The sequence below is a fragment of the Mirounga leonina genome, unplaced genomic scaffold (genome assembly GCF_011800145.1).
Source record: "Mirounga leonina isolate KUSES-001 unplaced genomic scaffold, KU_Mleo_1.0 Mir_115, whole genome shotgun sequence".
NCBI classification, from domain to species: Eukaryota; Metazoa; Chordata; class Mammalia; order Carnivora; family Phocidae; genus Mirounga; species Mirounga leonina.
The window spans coordinates 41,289,275-41,315,859 of NW_023270268.1; the positions used below are offsets into that span (position 1 = coordinate 41,289,275).

At 35.5% G+C, this 26,585-nt stretch overlaps 1 protein-coding gene across 3 annotated transcripts in view; it reads right to left on the reverse strand.

Moving 5' to 3' along the window:
• Nucleotides 1–826: 826 nt before the first annotated feature.
• PLSCR1 (phospholipid scramblase 1) overlaps nt 827–26,585 on the reverse strand; it is a 29,636-nt gene continuing 3,877 nt past the window's right edge. The window contains exons 2-9 of one of the 3 annotated variants that reach the window (XM_034996409.1): nt 26,505–26,530; nt 23,595–23,675; nt 18,381–18,667; nt 16,926–16,968; nt 13,808–14,028; nt 12,213–12,374; nt 3,914–4,075; nt 827–1,390 (exon numbers count right to left, since the gene is read on the reverse strand). In XM_034996409.1, the coding sequence (XP_034852300.1) occupies nt 1,352–1,390; nt 3,914–4,075; nt 12,213–12,374; nt 13,808–14,028; nt 16,926–16,968; nt 18,381–18,667; nt 23,595–23,675; nt 26,505–26,517 (1,008 nt within the window). In that variant the 5' untranslated portion in view covers nt 26,518–26,530 and the 3' untranslated portion in view covers nt 827–1,351. Of the gene's footprint in view, nt 1,391–3,913; nt 4,076–12,212; nt 12,375–13,807; nt 14,029–16,925; nt 16,969–18,380; nt 18,668–23,594; nt 23,676–26,504; nt 26,531–26,585 lie in introns of those variants that run through there. The other 2 variants (XM_034996415.1, XM_034996425.1) reach the window with 2 other exon arrangements.

The following is a 26,585-nucleotide window of genomic DNA, read 5'->3' on the forward strand; positions in this document are numbered from 1 at the left end:
GGAATCTGGCATGGGGGGCCGGCTGTCTGGGCTAATGAAAGGTTGTCACTTTCCCTGTAGCTCCCCTGCCATCCCAATGTTCTCAACACTAGGAGCTAGTGGTGTTGCTGGAGTTCTGCTAAAGATGAACGGGAGTCTCTGCCCCCAAGTCCTTATTTCCTAAACACACTTTTTCTTTGCATTAGTTAAATTGTGAGTTAGACGTATACTCTTTCCTATAAAATAGAGTATAAAAATTCCTTTAAATTTCTGACAGAAATATTACTTTACAGCACTGGTATGGATTTTAATAAAGATCATCATATGCGTTTGCTACTTTTAAAGGAGATCTGAAAGGGAACAGGTGGTAAATGTGTAATGTTCAGAATACCATCTAAATTGACTATTCACAGTTTATTTAAAAATAAAAATCAAATATGCAAAGAAATGTATGAATAATTTTTAAATCAGTTATTTGATTGTTGGTGTAAATAATCCAGCAGACCATTACTGAAGTTTCTACTCAGATGAATATATATGTTCTATTTAATACCTGAGTGACCTCATAACTATTATGCTCTATGAATGATAAAATGAATACAGGAGCTAACCATTCATTCCATGTGTAAATAATTCCTTCAAAAATTACAACAATGTTCCAGTTTCATAGTGAGTCTTTAAATGTGTTCTTCTTTAGGACATATCTTTTTCATTGGAAATCATTAAAACATCAATAATATTGTCTTGTCAATACAAAAATCTTTTTATAGTAGCAGATTAGCTTATAAAAGAAATTAAATATACTGTAATTTGCTGAACAAAAAAATACACATTTTATGTTCCTTGGTAATATGAATATTAAGTATTATTTTGACATTGTAAAGGAGACTGAAATTATATTGATTTTTAACTTATGTGAATATATGGTATTTGCAAAGTAACAGTTGTTACACATGTGAAGTAAATTGGAACTATATTTAATAAAATGTAACTTTTTATATTAAAATTACTTTGATAAGGCTTTAAATAATTTTCTCTAAAAATTGAAAATAAAAGAGATTACAGTTCAAAACAATTTACCATGGGAAGTTTCATGATTGAATGTAAAAATTCCCATGTCCTTTCTCCAAAATACATAAAGAAAAAGAAGATGTATGACATAAAAGAAATGCATAAAAACGTTTTTTAAGTAAGTGATATAGAAAATAAACTCATAATTTGAAAAGTCATTTTCACATATAATTCACATATGCTATAAGTCATTTCAATAAAGAAAAAAAAAACAGTGAGCTTTTCTTTTACATAGTCCCAATCAATACACAGACTTCAAACTTTCTGAGGAGACTTTCATTAATCCACTACCACACTCCTTTTATTTTCCGTCTCCACCCTTTTCAAAAAACATGAAGTCCTAGATAAAAACAAAAATACAGAAATGAGTTTTCAGCAACAAAGCAGGGAACATCTGGGAAAAGTTGATAGCTTTCAAATATAATAACATGTAAATCCTGTAATTCTATTCACTTACTGATAACCTGCATGAATTTAATTTATTCTCTGGTAATTTTTCTAAATTTCACTTTTTCTCATGCCACTCAGAATATTCCTATTTTTGATCTTTCTTCCTTAACTTTTTGTACTCCTTCTCTAGTAATACAACTTTTCTTAAGACTGGAATTCAATGTACAACTTTCAGATTTTCTCAGGAGAATGACAGCCATCTTAGAGGTAGCATGCATCTTAGATTTTTTTGGCCCAGTTTTATGATTTCTCTCGCAAACTTGTCCACTGTGTTCCCCAACTTGTCTCACTACATCAGTGTCTAATCAGACCCCCTTCCCTATGACTTTCATCAAATCCTATGGATTTTCTCTCACATCTATCATTTTCCTTTATCTTTTCATACAGAAATAATTTAATCCTTATCATCATTCACTTGCAAGTGCACTGTTGTTAATTTTACCTCTCATCAATCCATTTCTTACATAGTCACCAGGATTTATCTTTCTGAGATTTGGATTTATAGCTTTTTATTTATACCTAGTTTAAAACCAACCAATTAACTAAACAATTTTCACTATCTTCCCCACATCTACAAGAAGTTGTCCAATCTTTAAAAGTCCTTTAGAAGAGGCCCAATGTACACCACAGTCATTTCCTAATAACCCCACCACAACTCCCAACCCCATTTCTCATCTATCCAAACACCCCAGACTGTCCTCTCTTCCCTTTATACACCATATCTTTGGTTATTGTGTGTGTACCTCTGGTCAAACAGTTTCCTAAGGTTAAATTTAATTTTACTTTTCACGTGAAATAAACAGTGAAAACACAGATTTTAAACCGAATTGTGGTTATATTTAAAACTTTATACAGAAAACATCGAGCTTATCCCAAATTAGATAGAGTAGCAAAATAAAATCCTAATGGCCACTCACCAAGTTTTAATAATTATTAACATGACCAATCTTGGTTCATTAATTACTCTATCTCCTAAATCCCCCTGCCCTGACCCTCATTATTTAAAAGCAAATCTGTGATATCATACCATTTTATGCTGAAATTCAACTTTAGTGTGTGCCCCTAAAAATTTGGACTCTTGTTTTTATATAAGCTCAATATCATTAGCATATTTTTAAAAAATAATACTCTATTAATATCATCAAATAGCCAATGTTCAAATTTCTCTGAATTCCTTCTAAATGTCTTTTTGTATTCATTTGTTCAAATCAGTATCTAAATACCGTCTATAAATTGCATTAAGTTGAGATTGCTTAAGTTTCTCTCTCTTTTTATATAATTTTTTTAAAAGATTTTATTTTATTTGAGAGAGAGAATGAGAGAGAGAGAGCACATGAGAGGGGGGAGGGTCAGAGGCAGAAGCAGGCTCCCTGCCGAGCAGGGAGCCCGATGCGGGACTCGATCCCGGGACTCCAGGATCATGACCTGAGCCGAAGGCAGTCGCTTAACCAACTGAGCCACCCAGGCGCCCCTCTTTTTATATAATTTTTATCTTTTCATTTTACTGACACTTATTTGTTGAAGTAACTGGATTCTTTTTCTGTATATTTTCTCACTTTTTAGTGTTTTTGGCATTGCATCCCCATGTCAGTGTTTAAGATGTTCATCTAGTGGCTCCAACCTTCCTTGCATATTGGAATCACCTGATGCTCTAAACAGCTTGCAGGCTTGGTCCCACTTCAGGTATTTTGATTTACTATCTGGATGCAGTCTTGACAAAGGGAATGTGATAGCTATCCAGGTGTTTCTACTGAGCAGCTAGGGTTGGATACTCTTGCTCTGTCCCAGGAGTCCTTGATTTTGGCTGCATATGGAGTCACCTGGGGAACTATACAAACTTCTAATTCTGAGCCTCTAATTTAGTTAAACTGGGGTACATCCTGATCCTTGCGGTTTTTTTAAAGTTCCCTGGCTGATTAAATGTGAAGATAAGTTCAGAATCACAGCTCTATCCCACATAATTCCTTTCAAATGGCAGTTCTACTTAATGGCTTGATTGGATGTTTACTCTTATTGCAGTTTGCACTCCTGTATTAGATGATTTAATTTAATAATGAATCAGGACAAAATCTTGTTTTACTGAGTCTATTCCATGTAAGCCCAAATTCAAACTCTTTTTCACAGTACTGAGTTCAATTTTTAAATAAAAACCCCAAAGACCAGGGCCCCTCCTTAACACATGAGGTCCTCCTGTTACCAAATGAAACTGCATAGACTCTCCAGAGAAACTAGTCACCTGCAAACCCAGAATACCAGGAGATAATGAAATTTCAGAGCTAGAATTAAAAGGGGCCCCCTTGGAATAAAACCTATAAATTTAACAAGGTCATTTAAAAATGTACAACTTACTAAATCATTTCAGAATGATACTAGAAAAACCATCTAAACCCAAGATTAGCAAGAATAGACTCACAATGAGGAAACATGCACCGAGCATCACAGCTTTCATTTTCACATCAAGGTCTAAAGGGAACTGGATGCCAAAGTTATCAGCATCTGTAAATGCTTCTCTCATGAAACCAGTCCACTGCTTGGAAATCTTTCCAACCACATTTTCTTCATCAAGAGATTTAATCTAAAATGAAAAAAAAAAAATTCTTAATGAATTCTAGAAAACTAGTAACAAACTAAAAGTTGAAATAAAGTGAAATATCACTCTATCAAAATTATGTGCAATACTTAACTATGAACATTATATCACTCGTTAAATGCATATAGATTCTTGTATCTACTTTTAGATGCATGAAAAAAGAAACCTGTTTCTTTGTTTCAGAGAACTTAACATGAAAGTAGTTTTGCTTAAATATTTAACATTTTCTATTCTACATTAAGACAGTAATTGATGAATTGAGTTGATCTAAAACAAAATTTAAGCAGAAAAAGATACAAATATAAAACGTTTCTTTGGTGAAATTTCTAGAAGCCATCAGGAAGGTATTAAATTAATCTCCCATGCTGTAAGAGAAGCACAGAGAGTTTACATAAGTTGAGTGTTTAAATGTGATGGGAGTCATTACCACCATCAGTAGGAAAATATGAAATGCAAAGAGCCTGGAAAAGAAGACTGGCAGTTTTGAGTAAAGGAAAATAACCAATAAGTAACTTGATGGGATGCCACAGGTCAAGAGTTGGGGTAAGACTGAACAGTGGGGTGGATGGACAGTGAACAACAAAAAGGACAGATGATAGGGGCGCCTGGGTGGCTCAGTTGGTTAAGCGACTGCTTTCGGCTCAGGTCATGAACCTGGAGTCCCTGGATCAAGTCCCGCATCAGGCTCCCTGCTCGGCAGGGAGTCTGCTTCTCCCTCTGACCCTCCCCCCTCTCATGCTCTCTGTCTCTCATTCTCTCTGTCTCAAATAAATAAAATCTTAAAAAAAAAAAAAAAAAAAAAAAAAGGACAGATGATAAAAAGAGCTCCAAAGTAAAATTTTCTAATTTTACAATTCTGCCTGAGGAAAGCCCAGGGCCATCTTAAGTGTGGGCTATCCCACACTTATCATGGTATGTGCATGCAGAGTTATGTCAAACCAGGAAGAGAAGTGTCCTTTTCAAATGTGCACAAGGTACCACAAGTGCTAGCAACACCCACAGAAGCCCTAGCTCAGGTTGAGAACAGCAAAATAAATGTGGGGAAACTAGGGGCACCTGGGTGGCTCAGTTAAGTGTCTGCCTTTGGCTCAGGTCACAATCCCAGAGTCCTGGGATTGAGTCCCACATCGGGCTCCATTCTCAGCGGGAACCTACTTCTCCCTCTCCCTCTGTTGCTCCCCCTGCTTGTGCTCTCTCTCTCTCTGACAAATAAATAAAATCTTTAAAAAAATGCGGGGAAATTAAAAAGAGCTGACTCATTTTATTTTGGCATGGGTGGATGGGTTCTTTACAAATCTGAAATAAACTTCTAACTTGACTGTGATAGCATAGATTACTGTTCAGCAAATATTCATGCACTACCCTCCCCCACCAATTGAAGGCCCAGTATATGTCCCTGTACACTGATATTTAGGGTTGGCCATATGACTTGCTTGACTAATGGAATGTTAGTAGATGTGACATGAGCAGAGGCCTCAAACATGGTTAAGTAGTTTGGCCTGGCTCTTGCTCTCCAGTGATCAGCCACTAGAAATACATGATCCAGGTAGCTGCATTTGCTACAGCTCCAGAATGAATAACCTGGAGTAGACCTGAGGCCAACTTACAGCCCAAATCAGAGCCATCTAGCTTGTGCCTGGGTATATTCCCTGAGACACAACTGACCTGCATATCCATTAGCATGAGAATAAATACCTGTAGTTTTAAGCCACTGAGCTTTAGGGGTTATTTGTTATGCAACATTATTGTGGCTGAACAGACTAATACAAATTCCTCTTGCATACCTGTGTTTTTTGTTTGTTTGCTTTTAAAGATTTATTTATTTATTTGAAAGAGAGAGCATAAGTGGGAGGGGTAGAAGGAGAGGGAGAGAGAATCTCAAGCAGACTCCACACTGAGCACAGAGCCTGACACGGGGCTGGATCCCAGGACCCTGAGATCATGACCTGAGCTGAAACCAAGAGTCAGATACTTAACCAACTGCACCACCCAGGCGCCCCTGTGTTTTATACATTAATAGCTGTCCTCAGCATTTGAAACTAGTAATAAAATCTTATATTTATTTTTAAATTTAGTCATTTTTAATTTCTGAAGTATTTTTAAAATGAAATATACAAAAGATAATTTATAAGCCACCATAATCCTACCACTAGATTTAACCAATATTGACTTTTCTCCTTTTTATTCCTATAGTAAGAAATTTAAAAATTTACCAAAATTTATGTAAGTAGAACATGTAATTTTTTATGAAAAGGCTCAGAAATGTGAATAATGATTTATAACTGGAAAGTAAATAGGATTAGGTAATTTTTAGCTAAATTCTAGGTATTTAAAAATGGAAAATTTATACAATAAAATGATTGCAACTTCTAGAAATAATAAACTAATATTATATACCTATACATTTGTACTGATAATTGATAGTGGTATTCTAAAAATAAATCTATAGGCTCATCTTATAAATATAAATGAAAAAAAATTCAAATAGAACATTAGTACATAGAACCTAGGTAAGTATCAGAAGAATATAGTGTAATAAATTGTATAATGCTAGGACATCATATAATTCAAAACATATTGGTATATCAGATGCTGAAAAAATATTTTATTTATTAGCTAATTAAGCATTTATATAACATTTAGCATATGTGTAACATATAAATGCTTTATAAGTATCAGGTGATTTTTCCCCCCTCACAATATCTTTACAAAATATGTACTATTATTAAACACAGTTTTCATATGGAAAAACTGAGGCAAGTAGAGGTTAAATAATTTGTCTAAGTTCACATTTAAGGAGTCGTGGGGAGGATTTCAAACCCAGGCACTCTGTTCCAGAATCTATAAACATGACCACTTTGATACCCTGCTTTTATTTTTTTTTTAATTTTTATTTTTTTAAAGATTTTATTTATTTATTTGAGAGAGAGAATGAGAGACAGAGAGCATGAAAGGGAGGAAGGTCAGAGGGAGAAGCAGACTCCCTGCTGAGCAGGGAGCCCGATGCGGGACTCAATCCCGGGACTCCAGGATCATGACCTGAGCAGAAGGCAGTCGCTTAACCAACTGAGCCACCCAGGCGCCCTGATACCCTGCTTTTAGATACTTAGGTATCAATTCTTAATAAAAATCTAGGTCAGGGGTCAGCAAACAATGATCAGTGGGCCAAATCTAGCTTAGCCACCTTTTTTGTAAAAAAGTCATAATAGGACACAGTTATATGCAGTGTTTATATATTGTCTGTAACTATTTTCATGCTACAATGACAGACTTGAATAGTTGCACACAATGACCATATGACCCATAAAGTCTAAAATGTTTTCTATCTCATCTTTTTTTTTTTTGCTAATTCCTACTCTAGGTAAAATAGGACTAGAAAAACAATATGAAAAATAATAGTCAATGTCTTTTTAAATTGTGAAACATTTCAATTGAAGGCATCAACTTGGCAGGTATTCTCACAATTGGCATTACTATTCAGTTTTGCCACTGAAGTAGACTAGAAAAGAAAATGAGCTAATTGGTAAATAAACATGAGAAGTTAAAATGATTTCTCTTTGCTCTGTAATTTTTAACTAGAAAAAACAAGTATAAATAAGCAAAAATGTTTCTTAAGTTAAATACTAGAATCTAGTCAGAAGACTGGATAAAAGGTAAAAAAATAGCCTTTTTCAATATTAAGAATAAGTACCTAATACATCTATATTCCTTCTTAATAGTGATAATGCCTATAAATTACTTAGGAAATTTTTAACAAAAAAGATAGAGGTTCTATATAAAGAAACCCATTTGATCTTATGAAGAATATAAAATTAGATATGAATGAATAAAAAGACATAACATTTCTGGGATGAGACAGATTTAGCATCATAAAAATGCTAATTTTTAAAAAATAGTATACAGATTTAATACAATACTAATAGGATTCTAACTTTTTTTTTTTTAAAGATTTTATTTATTTATTTGAGAGAGAGAGAATGAGAGACAGCATGAGAGGGAGGAGGGTTAGAGGGAGAAGCAGACTCCCTGCTGAGCAGGGAGCCCGATGTGGGACTCGATCCCGGGACTCCGGGATCATGACCTGAGCCGAAGGCAGTCGCCTAACCAACTGAGCCACCCAGGCGCCCCAGGATTCTAACTTTTGAAAAATTGCCTTAATATTCACAGGAAAGGAAAAATATGATAGTAGCAAAAAATATGATAAAGAAGAATATAAGTGGCTGTTTGGCTATGACCAGATATAGAATACATCATTAAGTTGCCATAATTGAATCATAAGGCACTGTTGTAAGAACAGATAATTAGATCAATGAAACAGAGGAGAATCTAGAAATAGATTCCATTATTTATGGGAATTTAATGTACAGTATTTCAATTCAGCAAGGAATGAATACTTAATAAATTGTGATGACACAGCTGTCTAGCCATCTGAAGGAAAACAATGTTTGATCCTATCTTCTACAAATAAAATTCCTGGTAAGTTAAAGATTTAAATATAAAAAGATTAAAAAAGGAGTAAATAAAATATAAAGTTGGGGATAACTTCATAATAAAGACAGGAGAATGAGAATATATTAAAATAGATATATGCGACTATATATGACACATATTTGTATATAAATATAAAAATATAAATAAATACATATATATAAGTTCCACAAAGAAAGGGTAGATTTGTGGAAACTATTTGCAGATCAGAGGACAGATGCAGGGTCAATGTCTTCAACATATAAATTACATTTATAAATTGACAAGAAAAAAGTAAACAACCCAATAAAAATACAGGCAATGGATATGAATAGACAATTCAAAGAGAGCAAACACAAGTAGCCAGTCAAGTTAGAGTAAAATGTTCATAATCCCTAATGGTCAGGGAATTACATATTAGAGATAACCTTCCCCCCTCCCACTTGCTGATTTTCAATTTCCCTTTTTAGTTTGAAGTTTGCAGTTCAAGTTGTATCTGGGTGTCATTTCTTCTTCTAACTCAAAACTCCTTGTACTTTTTGAATCTGAGAAACCATGCCATTAAGTCTGCATGATTTTATCCATTTATCTCTTTGAATATTATCTTGGCACATTCTCTGTATTCTCTTTTTCTGTGACTTCTCTTTGGCACATGCGAGAGTAGTTTCTTCTAGCTTTCACAATCCTTTACATTTTTTTGGTCCCTTCAAATTTATCTTTTCCCACCCTCCTATTTATTTTCCTCATATAGATCATCCAGTTCATTAATTCCCTCTTCACCTGTATCTAATTTTCAGCTCAACCCTTCCAATGAGATTTCATCAATGAGTGTTCCTTATTTCTGGAATTTCTATTTGGCTTGTTTTCAGATCCTCCGGTCCTTTTTCAAATAGTCTCATTTTCCCCTTATGACCTTTTTTTGTTTCTTCTTTAGCCTCTTTAATGTTTATTTAGATATTTCTTATATGATTGATTGCAGACTGTTGTATTATATGCAGTTTGTTGGTGGTGAATTAATTCTTAGAACATTATGTAATTTTTGATCTGTTCTTGTGAATATCAGCTTTTTCTATAGGAACAGAGAGTGTTTTGGTAATCAATCTTTGGTGATCTCTTTCTAGTGTGCTTTTGCATTTAATTCTGTCATCTGTCATCACCACTCAGGATCAATTTCTATGTTATGACATTCCTCATTCATAACAGTGGTATGAATTCAGACTTCAGACTCATAGAGGGGACTATAATGTATTAGCAGTTTCATAGTTGTTTTTTTTTTTTCCCCTACCAAAAGTCCTGGAAGGAGACAGATTCCCTTATTGCCTCCATGGGATAAAAAGTCTAGTTGTCTTTCTTCTACTCACCCTTGGGACAATCTCATGGCTTCAACTACCATCTATATGCTGAACATATCCCAAACTTTTTCTCTACATACCAAAAATCCAACATAACTCAAATACAAATTATGAGGTTCTCACAAATCAACTGTTTCTTCTCCAAGTTTGTTAACCTGGCTAATGGCATCATTATCCATTCAGCTTCTTCTTCTTCTTCTTTTTTTTTTTTTTTTGAGAGAGAGAGAGGGAGGGATTGAGAGAGCAGGGGCAGGGGAGGGGGCAGGGAGAGGGGGAGAGAGAATCTTAAGCAGGCTCCATGCCCAGTATGGAGCCCATTGCAGGGCTCAGTCTCACGACCCTGAGATCATGACCTGAGCAGAAATCAAGAGTTGGATGCTTAACCGACTGAGCCACCCAGGCGCCCCTCATTGAGCTTCTTAAACATCAGATATTAGAACAATATGAATCAGAATCATCTCCAAATTTTCTTTCATGCTCAGCTGACATCAAAGCCATGAATCAGTCCCACTTGGTATACTTATGAAATGTCTCCGAATTATTTCTCCCTTTAGGATGGTTCCTGCTCCTGTTTTGTTCAGGCCATTGTCTCTTTTCTATTCTGTTTCCATACCATGGACACTATGACGGAGTCCATGTTCCATAGTGGCTCCTCGTACTGATAATTCCTGCTTCCAAACTTTTCATTACCTAGCCTACAGAAAATGATTCAAGGGACCACTTTCTCAGCTCCCTCAAAGATGTTACCCAGTTAGCACCATTCTAGATGCACAGGAGAGTAGTTAATTCATTATATACAATGGATGCTTTAAGGCATCCACTGAGAAGGGTTGCTGGGAGATTTCTAAATTCCTTAGCATTAAATATAAAAGTTTCACAATCCAATTTCACTTGTTCCATGAGTATTTTCACTTATTTTCTACAAATAAAGTATATGTCAGCAAAAATTCTATTAATATTCGCTGAAAGAACAATTACCTCTCAGTCCTCTGGCTCTTTCATAGGAATGATAACTCCTACATAGAGAACTTTTATTATACAAAAACTATAAAGTCTTGGGGCACGTGGGTGGCTCAGTCAGTTAAGTGGCTGCCTTCGGCTCAGGTCATGATCCCGGGGTCCTGGGATCGAGCCCCGCATCGGGCTCCCTGCTCAGCGAGAGGCCTGCTTCTCCCTCTCCCTCTGCCTGCCTCTCTGCCTACTTGTGCTCTCTCTCTGTCAAAAAAAAACAAAAAACAAAAACAAAAACTATAAAGTCTTTACACATGCATAGTATACATCCCCTCAATTCCCCCCTTACACTATGTATATGACTTTGTAAGAGTCTTTATAAAGTCTCTATCACGTGTTTTCTTAGAATTGCCTGTCTCTCTCATTCGACTCTGAAGTCACTGAGGGGAAGGATTCATTTTTATATAACCAGGGTCTAACAGAGGAATTAGAAATCATATGATTAAAGAAGCCAGGCAGATAATACCAAGAATGGAGCTGGACAGTGGAAAACTGTAGGAAGTCAGGGGACAGTGTCAGATTTCACACATCTTATCGTAAGGGGGCAGCCCTGCTCAGTTTTAGATTTTTGCCCCTTTTTGTGGAAATGTTGGTCCAGCTTAACATGTTTTGTGATTTTCCAAGAGAATCATGAGATCAAGATTAAGTTATAAAATCTCCCTATTTTTATACATTTGCAACTAAATAATTTGAGCTACGAGGCTAGGCCATCTATGGAAAAACTGCTATAATGAAATTCCTCCATGTAGTAAATACACAGATAAATTGTGGTTTACAGTGACCAAATTTAACACAAGGATAAAAAGAGGCATAATTGGGAAGTATATCTTACTCTCTTTCTTAAAACTATCTTTGCATAAGTGAGCTTTTTGTAGGAACTCGAAGATGTCAGAACTTCTGAAGAGAATCCAGAGCACTGGCAGCCTGTATTTCAGCCTAGGGAAGGATTCATATGCCTTGGCAATCAGACTTAGATGACGAGGTTCACATTTTATTTAAAATGGTTAATATACAGAGCGTCCATATAGACACCACCATGTTCAAATGTTGGATGTTTTGCTTATATCTATTTATTTGACCACAAGACTCTGCTTCTCTTTTATTCCATTTAGTATAATCAACACTGATGCTTCATCAGAGCATTAATCACCTCTCTGACCAAAGTTAAATATAAAAGCACACTGTCTTCCTCTTGAAATATCAGGACACACAAATTTATTTGTAACATCCTCCCAAATTATATTACCCCTTACGAGGAAAGCAAGACCTGTAAACATCACCACGTCTCTTACCTCAAAATCAACATCTGCACAACAGCTGCATAGAAGACATGGAGCAATAAATTTTAGTACATCCTCTCTCCTCTCATTTTGAATTGTAAACCTTGGCATGCATGGATGCCAGATCTGAATAACATAACCTATAGGTACACCAGGAGGAGCATAGATTGCTATCTATAAAAGCAAGAGAATATATATAAATCATAATAATTATAATGTCTAGTAATAACTCATTTATTGAATACTTTTGAAGTGTCAGACACTGTTTTAAGCACCTTAATTCATAACACATCTCTAAAAGGTTGGTACTATTATCCCTATTTATAAAGTAACTGAGGAGCAAAGAAGTGAATTAACTTGTATCAGATTCCCAACTACAAAGAAGGAAAGATGAGGTACAAACCTGGGCAGGCTGCATGCATCGTCTCCACTAAAGCTTTGCTCCACTGGCCTTTGTACATTTTTTAATCTCCATATTTACGAAAAATGTCTAAATTGTTAAGGAACTCTTTTCTTAACTTTTTTTAAAAACAGTGGTTTAGATGTAGGAACACAGCTCTGGTCATGGTGCAGTTACTAAATATGAGTAGCAATGGTGCCAAAATGGAAAGAAAATGAAGCCTGGAATTTTGGCTCTGCCACTTAGCTAGGTGACCTTGAAAGTACCTCAGTGTGCTCATCAGTAAATGACTTCCTAGCTCCGTTTTTTACAACAGTGTAATATATGTTAATGTACACTTTATATTGTAGAGCATATTACATCAAACTCCCAGTTTTTCCTCAGATATTCCTGGATAAATATTACTATATCTAACCTAAATGATATGGAAAATAAATAATTCAGCATGAATAACTTCAGTTAACCTTTTAAAATATGTACAGTATTAGATTTCAAATATTCATGTGCTTGTAACTGTGTCTGTCAGGCTAGCACAGCTCCCTCTGTGGAATGACTGAGTGGCCCCGGCAGGGCTGGTCTCAGGCCAGTGGAGAGACAGGCAAAAATCAACTTCCCTATAAACTCTCTGTGCCCCAGCATCTCCCCTGAGATCCACATTCCCTATTAGTGGGCTGCCAAGTAAATGAAATAGACACCTGGTCTTTATGGAGCTAAAGGTACTCACAACTAGTGTATACCTCTTATAGGGGGCTCAAATACATTCATAATTTCTATGGATATATAAAAAAACAGGCACTGAAATTTTTCAGAGAGGGCCCCTCTGCGAGGTTGGCCCAAACTGTGGGATGAACACATGTAGGATATTCTAGGATATTCTCTATGGTGTCACTGCTCTGGCTTTGGCCAGGCTTTTCATGTTCCTTGTAGGTTAGGGACTTGCCCTACCTTCTTAGCTTTCCATAAAGATCAAGAAGCCTCATCCCTGAGATCTCTGATCTCAACTTCACGAGACACACTACTCATGGCCATGGGGCTAACTGTTCATCGTTTTCCACTGCCTTTCTTCTTGGACAATTTACTCTCAAGTATAAACTAAGAGCTTATGGACCAATTTTCCTTTAAATCTCATTTGATTACATAATTCAATGAAAGGGTAAAAATCCTTGCTGACCTACTTTACAAATGACCCTGGTAATTGCTCACTGACCTCCTGAAGGCAGCAAGGGAAACAACAGCTGTCACACTTTAGTGGTCTCTCCAGAGTTATAACTTCTTGGCCCATATTATCAAGAATCCTCATGGTAAAAGGCCTAGAAGCCCCACAGCAATTTCGGGTACAGAAATCCGTATCCTCTGCTGCAAAGTAAATCCTCTGTCCAAAGCTGTTCTTAATTTCATATCTGTTATTAGTTTCAAAACCTGTTAAGACTACAAACATAAAAGAGGAAATCATTATGACCATTATGCTAAGAAAATACTGAATCTGTCCTAAGATACTATAATATGTAGTTATGCCACTTTCAGATGATACTTCAAGTAACACAGGGAGAAAGAAAAGGAAAGGTGTTTAGAGATGATCTAGACGGAGGATAAAAGGGAAAGGGAAAGGAGAGGGTGTTAAGGCATAGAGAAATGAAGAGTCCCTATGTGACACATGGAACAGAAAACAACTCATATCTTCCTAATTCCAAAGAAATGTCAGAAAGTCAGACTGCTGCTGAGGGATGGTACAATGGTCTTAGTTGTGCTAGGTGTATGCAGAACATATCCACTTGCTTGGTATAGTTTTCATATATTCAATTATGTAGGGGATGGTTGCTATGTTTACACTCTTACGAAATATTCTATTAAATACATTTTTTTTATATACCATATTCATGGCTTATGTTTTTGCAATGGAGGGAAGGTAATGATAGGGCTTGCTCCTAATGCACACATGTAGAAAGGGAGAGGGTGAAAATGGAAGGTGAATTAGAACATCACATTGGACCCAGAATACCCTTGTTTAGCTCAGCAGTAGTTACTCAGAAGTGGGAGATGGGTATTAGACAACGGAAGAGGTGCTTGGCAACCAAGGCTGCAACTCATAGGCTATGTAGACCACTGGCAACCTAAGTAAGCTCTGTACTCTGGAGGGGGCTAATCTCTTCACAGGGATGCTGATGCCCATGTGATATCTTACCAATGGGCTTCCCATACTGAATCATACATTGCAAATCTCTCCTTGCTTAGAGCCAGAAAGGAACAATTAATGGTCCCACTAGTCCATAGTCCTCGTTGACGTGGGTCATGGGATGTCAGAGCCACCAAAATAATGATTAAAAGATATATATGGGACAAAAAACACTCTCTAATGTCTGTGTGGATGCTTTTAGTCAGATAGAGATGTGCTTCATAAATTCTATCATCATGACCTCCCTTAAGTGCCTTTGCTCTGGCTCAGATAGGCTTTGGACTCTTTCTTTAAAAGAACCACGCTTGACCTCAACATTTGACAGTCACATGTTTTGTGAGAAAAAAATTAAGCTGATTCATAACATGAAATCTATTATCTAAGTGTTTCATTAAGTAGTTTAATCTCAAAATTCTTCGGATAGTTTATCTGTAAAATGAGATCAATGGGTTTACACAATCTCTAAGTTACCTTCTTTTTTTATTATTATTACCAACATTGCTTTTTATTTTTGTTTTTTTATTATTATTATGTTAATCTAAGTTACCTTCTAGTTACTCAAAAAATGAGACTAAAACAAAAGATCTCTATGGTTATCATTACTGTCTATAAAGTTTTAACTTGGTAAGTGTGTAAGTGTCTGTTGTACACTCAGATGCTGAAAATAAATGGAGTAATCTTCATCTCTTTATACTATCATAATCTTACAATACACACTTTCATTGAGATGAAAAGAAAACAAGAAAATTAAAAATACCGCTTTTAGAAAACTGCAGAATTAAGAACTACTAAATTTGGAATTTACCTTTCATGATTAATACATACATATTTCATAAATATATATAAAAATCATACATTTAAAAACTATAAATGGAATGCTGTATAATGTACAGTGTCTGTTTTGGTTTGGTTTGATTTTATAATGTCAAAAATAAATTTCTTAAAATATTAAAAAATTCAAAGTACAAATTATCAAACAACAAAGAACACCTTTCCAGAGAAAAGTTAGTATAAACAAACTAACAAAAACAAGAACATTATAAATATCTAACAGTGAACAGGATAAGCAATTTAAATAAAATAGGCAACAACTATACATTCTAACCACATCTATTGCTCTACTCTTATAATTCATGTTACAATTTCTACCAGTGGAAAGGGACTTTGCAGAGAGGTGAAGAAGGACTTAACAGATATATTCTAAAAACTAGATGAATGTTCATTAAACTCTTTATATCTAGAAGAAAGACACCACAGTTCATGAATCTATCCAGGTTCTCTTTTCCCTGGCAAGAATCCTGAAATATCTAGTGGCTTCCTAAGTTTACCTTGCATCTCAGGAGTGATGTATCCAAGGAAATATTTATTGGCCATTCACATGAGCAGGAGTGCTGTTCTAAGAAGCCAGGCCTCCAAGTCTGTTGGTCAGCATCCTCCAACACTGCATTAGCCCTGTACCCAAGGTGATAATCCACAGCCCACAGAACAGAGGTCTTACAGGGTTCATATGAACTCCTAATAAAATTTGTGGGCAAGAGGGGTGCCTGGGTGGCTCACTCGGTTGGGTGTCTGCTTTTGGCTCAGGTCATGATCCCAGAGTCCTGGGATTGAGCCCTGCATCGGGCTCCCTGATCAGCGGGGAGCCTGCTTCTCCCTCTCCTCCCAGCTTGTCCTCTTTCACTGTCTCTCCTTCTCTCTCAAATAAATAAAATCTTTAAAAAAAATTGTGGGCAAGAATACAATTTTCCAAAACATACCCATCCAAACTGAAGAAGTTTACTTGCTTTAGAAATGTACTAAGGTATCTGAACTAGTGCATTTGGTTCTGTGTCAATATCAAGATCATCATAGGCTGGGGAGAAAACAGCTGAAATGATTTCTAGAGAGAAGTGGGAGAAAAAGTAAGTTTTGATTGGTTTCCTTGTAAGTTAGGGTCTGTAGCATGAGAACAGATGCTCAGAAAAATAGTATTTTACCAGTTGACTCCTAATTTCCAGAAATGAGCTACTGATAATTACCATCATTTCATTATCATGAAGAGAGACATTTATAAATAATCAGTGAAAGTGTTACATTTGTGGTTGCTGATATGCCTTTATCTGTAAAAACGTCTTCTCTTTCTAGAAATATGATCAATACAATGAATACATACCTTCCAGAAGCTCAATTTGCTGATGAATCAGTATCTGATCTATCTATTACAGTAAAAAAAAAAAAATTAAGCTATAAGTATATTTCCATGCTTTCTACACCAACCAAATTAATATTAGTGCTTTTATATTTTAAGGAATGCATATAATCAATTATCAATATTTATCAATATTTAATAATAGCATATCTTACTTCTAAACTTTTATACCTAAAAAAGTATAAAATTAAAGTTACTATATCTTTAACTGAAAAACAATCTATTGAATGTGTTCACTATTAATGTGGGCAAATTCAGGTCAAATAAAATTGATTTACACTGGAATCCCTCTAAATTTTTTTTTTTAAAGTTCCTTCTTGAAAAGACTTAAGAAATATTAATACTCTTTATCCATTTGAAGAGATTCTTTCCAAATCTAAAAAAAAAAAATTTGAAGTGTGCTTGATATCATCTTTAGGAGCAGGTAATAACTTCCCCGATACATTCTGTAAGGCCTTGATTTTAAAAAGAAAATTGTCGGAGAATATATGAACTATGAAAAGTTCTTACAATACATGCTGCCCAAGTGCACTGTGGGAAATTGAATTAGTACACAGAGTACAAGAGAGCCAATTCATTTACTGAAAACTGGTTGGTTACCACAGGAATATATTTATTTGTTTATTGATCAGACAAATAGAATTTCATATTCCTACTCTACCTACCAGATTTCCAACACTGGGCAATACTAACACTCACATTGCGAGGATATGGTATCATGCAGTACACTAAAATCCAGGATTTTTTTTTTTTTTTCTTACTGGTGGCGTTAATAAAATTGGTTCTTCCAAAGAACAAAGCATCATAAAATGCAGTTCTATTAATTATAATAAAAAGTGTATCATGTTATACACAAAATATTAACTCTTTGTTTTTGGTACCACTTATTGACACTCAACACCAAATTTAGTTTAATGTTTCTTTTCACCTTCCAGGAAGTTATTTGGTGTTGGGATTAAAGACAGTGAGATCCAGAACCAAGGTTCTAGAAGTAAGAAGCCATTCCCACTTCCTTAGTGTTTTGGCTCTGAGTCAATTATACAACTTCTCTGGACCTCAGTTTCCTCTTCTGTAAAATGATGATAATATTAGCACCTATATATCATAGCACTTCTAAAAGGATTAAATAAGTTAATACATGTGTTATACTTAGGAACAAAGTCTGGAAAATAGTGCTTAATAAAGATTTGTTATTGGCCATTACCACAGATTATATTCAAAAATCATAAAAAACACAATTTCCTAAGATATTTGTATTTTGCTTTAAAAGTAAACTTCACCTAGAAGTATAGTAATTTGTCAGCATTAAATGTTGTTTAATCATTTCAGACTTTTGTGAATTAGTCATTTGTTGATTTCATTAAGTGAACTATAAGGACAATTTTATTTTTTATGAGTGTTTCATTTATTTGAAATTACCTGACTTAAATATTCCAATCCAGGTGGACAGTCTAATGGAGGTGGTGGTGCTGGCATGCATGGTACCCCTGCAGGTCCACCTGGCAGATTATACCCTGGCTGGTGTTGGACAGGAAAGCCTACTGGGCCAGCACCTGAATAACCAGCTGGTGGAATTGAGTAGCCAGCCTGAGGGCCAGGATAGCCAGCCTGAGGGCCAGGGTAGCCAGCCTGAGGGCCAAGATAGCCAGCCTGAGGGCCAGGATAGCCAACCTGGGGGCCAGAGTAGTCAGTATGTTCTGGAGGTCCTGAAATACAAACAGGTGAAATAATTTGTAACCACACAGAAAATGAAACATGAATTCTTTTGGGATTACTCCTAAAACTCTGCAAACTGAAATTTCAGCTCAGAAATCCTGTTTCTATGAAGCTTAAACATTGTGTTTTTATCTTTCAGCAATTTTTCAATGAAATATCTGTGGTTTCATATCCACTCCTATAGGGCTTGGGGCTGTGAATAGAGTTGGCCCAAGCCTTATCCATTGCTCAAAACTCAGTTGAAAATACTCTTGAAACCTAAGAAAGTGACAGAAAATCAACAATGATCTAGAGTCACCTACATAAAGAGTCTGGAATACTTTAATAGAAAAGAGAGATGTCATTGTGTCAAAGGCCCAAAACAAAGGCTTTGGGTCAGCATTTCTAAAACCAAAGCACTCTATAAAAATATGATAATTCTGGAATGGTAGGAAACAGTACCTCCCTTATGTAAAGAACTATGGGTGGTTTTACCCCCTCAAGAAATATCTGGCAAGGTCTGGAGACATTTTTGGTTGTTTCAGCTGGAACAGAGGATGATACTGGCATCTGGTAGATAGAGGCCCAGTAATGCTGCTAAATATTTCCTGAAATGCCGAACAGTTCCCTGAAAAGAAAGAATTATACATCCCAAAATATCATAGTGCTGCTGTTGAGAAACTCTGGTAGAGAGGTAAAAGCATGTTGTTACTTCCAGTATTGTCCAGGTGCTTATCTGGGTTAACAATTGGCCTGAACTTTTAACCCATGGTACATTCCTGTCCTAAGACATCCTACAAGAAAAAAAAAAAAAAAGCCATTATGATAGTTAGGTTACAAATTTAAATTTCATAATTTACTGCTCTCAGCACTCTGAAAAATACAATTTGAGAACCAAGGAGGGGAAAAAGTTACAATAGGCAAACTTGTCTTAGGTATTTAATAAGCACAGGAGAGGAAGAAATTTAATAGGTGTATATTCTGTATTCCACATGAATCTGTGATTACAATGAAGCTTCATAAGCTTACATGAATAGTGCACAGAGTAGCAATCCCACAGGAATGGAATATAATTTCAAAGGAATGTGTTCCATAATATTTTAACAGGAAAGGCTATGTAAAATTTATTCTTAGATTATATAATTTATAAATACTTTAAAAAAAATCATTGATGGCAAAATGCATACATCATTATAAAAAGATTTAGAAGAGAGACTAAATCTCATACTAATACCTTTTAAATATAGTTTTTATAATTCATTCCTTCTTAGAATAAATAAATATTTACACCAATGTTGTACAATGTGACTGGTTCTGGTCTAGAATCAGAGGACACAGCTATCAACAAGGTAATCTGTCCTCAGGATGCTTATAGGGCAACTTTTGGGAAAAAGTAAATAAATTCTTTTTAAAAGATTTCAGATAGGGATGCCTGGGTGGCTCAGTCAGTTAAGCGGCTGCCTTCAGCTCAGGTCATGATCCCAGTGCTCTGGGATCGAGTCCCGCATCGGGCTCCTTGCTCAGCAGGGAGCCTGCTTCTCCCTCTGCCTGCAGCTACTCCTGCTTGTACTCTCGCTCATTCTCCCTCGCCCACGCTCTCACTTTCTAACAAATAAATAAAATCTTTAAAAAAAAAAAGATTTCAGATTGAACTCATAGAGAAAATGCATGGTGGAGAGGGAAAGGTATCAACTAGTTACTTTAGATAGAAAAAAAAAAACTCTGTTGAGATCTAGAATATGAGGAAGGAAAAGCTTTGTGTGAAGATCTGGTGAGAAATGTTTAAGAGGAAGGAAAACCAAACGCAAAAATCTTCGACTTTAGGAATGAATTTGGCATGTTTGAGAAAGAAACATCATAAAGGAGAGGAAGAGTAGAAACTGCTATCAGTGAAGAAATAGGAGCAGTTCATCTAGGGAGCCCATTCATAAGGAGTTTAGATTTTATTCCAAGTGTGATTGACAGGCCTTTGAGGATTTTAAGTAGACAAGTGAATTCCATAATCCGATTTATATCTTACAAAGTTTTTAAGAGTGCTGAGCACTGGGATTTAAAATGAGAAATGCAGATGCAATCCCTTCCCTCACTGCCTAATGGGGAAGATAACTTTATATTTATTCTTCACTCTAGGGATCCACAACACCAGTATGATCAGTTGATTAACGAGAGTCGAAGACAAGCTCTTTGAAAGAAGGGACCAGATTTTTATGACTATATATGCCAAAAGAAAGTGTTGGGATGGGGAGAGAGAAAAGGAAGGAGTTGGGACAGCTTCCCTGAGGACCACCTTTCAGCTGAGATCTAAAGGATACAAAGGAGTTGAGTAAACTAGGGTCATAGGGAAAAAGGTTTCACAGAGAAGCCCTGGGACAGCAACACATACAGGGTTTCTACTCATCTGTAAAAAGGCACATCGACTTGAATAGCAGAGAGTCAGGCTTAAGAGACAGTTAAAGAGAATGCAGGGGAGCCCTCAGGTCTGGTGAACCAAATTAAGCATTTTGGCCTTTATCATAAAAGCAACAAAAAAACAATGAAGTACACATTGAATATTGTCTGTAATATGAACAGATAAGCATTTTTAAAGATCACTGGCTACAGTGCAAAGATCAGATCACAGGCAAACCAAATGGGGATATATGAGTTCATAGGTTACATTATTAGCATATTTCCAATCTTCTCAAGACTCTTGGAGAGCGTAGTTGATTATTTCACAAATCAATGAATTAAGCATACAGAATTACCTGAAATTTGGATAATATTTTCATTTGTATAAAGTCCAATTGATTTAATATATTATTAGTATAATAGTCAACAAATATTTGTCACTTATTATTTGTAAATCATTGTACTAGGTGTTTTACATATACTCTCATTCAATCTCCAAACAAAACTGAATTGGAAAATATTAGCCCCATTTTATGGATAAGAACTGAGGCTTTAGGGCACCTGGATGGCTCAGTCGGTTGGGCATCTGCTTTCAGCTCAGGTAGTGATCCCAGGGTCCAGGGATAGGCCCCACATTGGGGGTCCCTGCTCAGCGGGGAGTCTGCTTCTCCCTCCCCCTCCCTCTCCCTCTGCCGCTGCTCATGCTCTCTCTCTCTCACTCTCTCAAATAAATAAATAAAATCTTAAGGGCGCCTGGGTGGCTCAGTTGGTTAAGCGACTGCCTTCGGCTCAGGTCATGATCCTGGAGTCCCTGGATCGAGTCCCGCATCGGGCTCCCTGCTCGGCAGGGAGTCTGCTTCTCCCTCTGACCCTCCCCACTCTCATGTGCTCTCTGTCTCTCATTCTCTCTGTCTCAAATAAATAAATAAAATCTTTAAAAAATAATAATAATAAAATAAATAAAATCTTAAAAAAAAAAAAAAAGAACTGAGGCTTAGAGGTATAGAGCAAGTTTTTTGAACCACCACACAACTATTAAGTATAGAAGCCAGAACTTAAAGCCTGATATATCCTCTCTATGCCTTTTTCCCACCTGCATAATGGGGACAATTAATAGTATTTACCTCATAAGATTGAGAATTAAATGAGTTAATCTACATTATGCACAGTGAGCTCTCAATTTTAAACTATCACTACTGTTAGCATCATTGTCATATTAAGACCTGAACTATATGTGGCCTTGGACTTGAGAAATAAAATTAAGCTATTTTTCTCACAAACTCTCAAGTCTGATTATAACTAAATTTAATTATGTATCAACCATTTTTAATTATCTGTGGGGTGGATTAAATCATTCTCCAAGTGCCTTGGATGAATATTACAGCTTGCTAATAATTCTTCAAACAGTCATCATATAAGAATTCAGAGCAGCGATCCTCAGCCCTGGCAGTACATTAGAATTACCTGGGAAATTAAAAAAATTACTAACCCCTGGGTCCCACTACCTGAGCTTCTGCTTTAATTTTCCTGGGCTAGTGCCCTGGTATAGTGTTTTTAAGAGCTTCCAAGTACTACTTAAGTGCAGGCACTCTTGAGAACTATAACCTTAGAGATTTTCTAGCTCATTCTTCTAACTGCAAACATCTGACTGAGATCCAGGCCCTACTGGGAAGTTTTTGGCTAGACAATTAAACAGGCCAATTAGTTCCCAAGCAGATTTATTTGCTCAGAGGAGAAAACAAACCAGATATACCCTTCTGTCCAAACCTGATTCCTTTTGACCCTAAATCCCCAGGATGGTCTCTCAAGATGGTAGTAGCCAGACTAATTGTAAATCTGGGTGCACCATGAACTTTGCCACTTAGTAAAGTTCTAGTAATTTTGATAACTGCATTTGTCTAAATGAAAATCTCTTTTCATATAATAAGTCTTCTATTCATTGGTTCAAAGGGAAAAATGTATTCCCTAGTATGGAGTGATATGATTCAACTGCTTTTCTTAGATGTAAGGCATGATTCAGGATGTATACAAAAGCAAATACAAAATGAAAATGAGAATTATCCCCAGGCAGCTGCATTTTTATTACTTACAGCTTCCAGTTTTAAGCAGTCACCTCTTTTCTGTGACCCTCACTGTACACAATTACCCTCAGCTAATATCTGACTCAAAAATACTCAGGGATAAATCTCCTAAATGTGATTACATGATGACAATTTTCAGAGATGAAGAATCAATTAAATTTTTTACTTAAAATGTGTATTTGGGGGTTTAATTTATGTCAAACTTTATTTGCTAAATGTAAACTCACTACTGTTTTTATTAACTCTACATCTTTATTATCCTGTATAAGTAAAAATTACATTTATGTTATTTATGAGAATACACAGTCAAGCAAAAAAACCAAGAACTAGGCTGCCAATTTCATCATTGCACTTTTAGTCAAAGACACTACTAAAATATACACACACAGACAGGCAGACACATACGCTCTTTGGGGAATATCAATAATTGAAAAATTGGGAGTTTTTATTCTTTAAACAAATGTTTTACCTTGGAATGCTGCTGAAGGATATACAGGGAGATGTCCAGGCGGTAAATTTGTTCCTGGATGAGGAGCATTCATTTGTCCATCTGCAATTCAGGGAGAGGTAAACATATATCTACTTTAATAAAATATATGTCAGAAAGAAAAATACATTAAACAATTTAAATAATTTAAATAATTTAAATTTAAATAATTTTCATTTATATGATCTTGTGCTGTACTAAAATTGGTAAGGTGAATTCTTCACTCAACAAAAGCAATGCTTGCTATCAGACTTAATTTGCAGTAGAATCCTGTTTCAAACAAATTCCGTTTTGGATAAAATGAGACAGCTGAGTGGCTGAAGCTGAATTTCTAGTTTTCAAATATGCCTGATGAATGTTCACTTCCATATTTTGATTCTGTTGGCATTAGGAAAACAGTGGTTTAAAACCACATACAATGAAGAAAGATGTAGGGATCGTTATGGAAAGATTATGGATGATTTCAAAGATATCTATAATTACTGCTGCAAAAATTATTTTAAAAATATGTAAAATAATGCATACACTTCAGTATTTAAATATCCTTTTAATGCTTACTCTGCAACTATCCCAATAAGGTTGAACCATAGGAAATTCCTAATATTTGACTGATTTTGACCTACAAAAATCATAACTGACTGAATTACAAAAAACGAACATATATGTTTTCTAGTCACTTATTTAGTAGCCATCCCAGTCAGACAATAAATATTTGTTGAACACCTCCTATCTTGCCTCTGAGTTGAGCTCTGAGGCTATACTGCCTCTGTCTTCATGCAACTTATGATCTAGTGGACCCTACACTTAAACCATGTTTCATTACGGCTTGCTAACTATAAATTCAAGAGTTTCTTACTGAATGATGAAGGCATGGCATTAATACAGAAGAAAAAGTAAGTCAAACTTTCAATCTGATATATTTTCTATGTACTTCTTTACCATAGGCCTTCAAAGACCACTCAACTCATGTGGTTTCAGTAGGAAAGCTGGATTGTGAGCGACCCTCTTCCTCCATTCAATTGGTCTCATAATACATTCAGCAGAATGGAGTCCATGAAGACTGTGCAAATTCAGGTAACAAAGAATCCTCTACTTCCATCTGGGCTTTTCCCTGAACAGATAGTGCAACATACCCTGATTTATTACAGATCTCTGAATTACCACAGGTCATTCCATCCCAACCATTCCCTTGTTTGTTGGCTTCAAGTGGGTGGCCTACCTCTTTGCTCTCTAGCTCTCAAGGCCCTGTCCACAGCTCCCACTCCCAACCTGAGTGGGATCACACTTACCAGATCTCAAGAAAACACACTGCAAGTCTAACTAACAGATCTACTCTTGAATGATATGTCACATTTTGGCACCTCTTAATAGGTACCATTATTTGAACAATGGTAAAGACATATGCATATCTAGGAGCTGATAGATTCAAGAAATTAGAAGCTCATAATCTCTGCGGTTTTGGCTCCAGAGTGTTTATCCCAGTTTTAGGAATTTCAGCAGAAATTCATATAAAGGGAAAACAAGCAAATGGGGAAGTGGTTAAATAGACCAAAGAGCATATGAATGATGAATGGATTTCTGCATTTGTGAAATGGAACTTAAAATAATTTACAGATATCATAGGAATGTCATGTTATAAAGAAATTTAATTTTTACTTCTCTATATATTTACATACTTATATACATTTTATTCCTATTTATGCATATTTACACACACACACAATTATATATATGAAGATGAAGAGTTAAAAGGTGACTATGACCTTGGCCAAAAGAATGTTTCTAAAGTGATCTGAAGCATCCTAATGCTGCAGCAGACCTAGCAGTGTAATACTGTAACAATGTACATTTAAAAAGTTTTGTAAGTAAAATTAAATTAATATAGCAAACATTAAGAGAAGATCATGAAACTTCATGAAGGAAAGCTGAGGTTTCTAGTCCTACAGAGTATCTAATGTATCTAGCAAGGCTGACATTGTGGTGAGAGATAAATGTCTCTTTGGTATCTAAACAAAAATAAACAGAATATAAATCTTCTCACAAAACAGGATTTTGTTTTTCACACTTTCCCCCATATATATTGTTTTTCTCTTCAGAAGTTTAGATTTTAAAAAAAGACAAAGTCTTTTATCATATGTTTGGTCAATACCCATCTTATTTAGAATTTTCCTTTTTTTTAAGATAGAATTATTTATTTATTTATTTATTTATTTATTTATTTATTTATTTTAGAGATAGAACAAGAGAGATAAAAAGAGAGAGAGAGAAAGGGGAAGAGCAGAGGGAGAGGGAAAGCAGATTCCATGCTAAGCATGGAGCCCAATGAGGGGCTTGATCCCATGATTCTGAGATCATGACCTGAGTTGAAATCCAGAGTTGGCCGCTTAACTGACTGAGCCACCCAGGCACCCCTAGAATTTTCTTGATAGTAAAAAGCCATAACATACGATTGGTATTTATTTAAACCTGTTCACATGTGAATGTTATAAAATATATAGCAAGGATATATCTGAAGATTTTATTACAATGGACTGACATATTAAATTTATTATCTGTTAATTTGAGTTAAATAATGTTTATGTATATAAAGTGCACATTAAAAGGGAAAAACTGATCTAGATGGAATATAGTATAAATTATATAACATATTTCCCAGTAAGACTAAAATTCCTTAGGCTTATCTAAGTTTTTTTTTTATTATTATTTTTAGAGGAAAACTTAGTGGATATATGTGTAGATTGTCTCTACAGTCAAAACAATGAACTAGACTCTGAGTTCTGAAGCATAAACAAAACAAAGGAAATTATATCTTTTCAGAAACTGAGTAAAACACTATGACAAAGAATATATTAACAACAGATTTAACATTATAAAACGAAAGTAAACACTTACTTTGTTTTTCCATGATTTAAAGAGCTCTGAAAAAGAAGACCTGATATTACTACATTGTCTACAAATTTATAGGCCAAATAT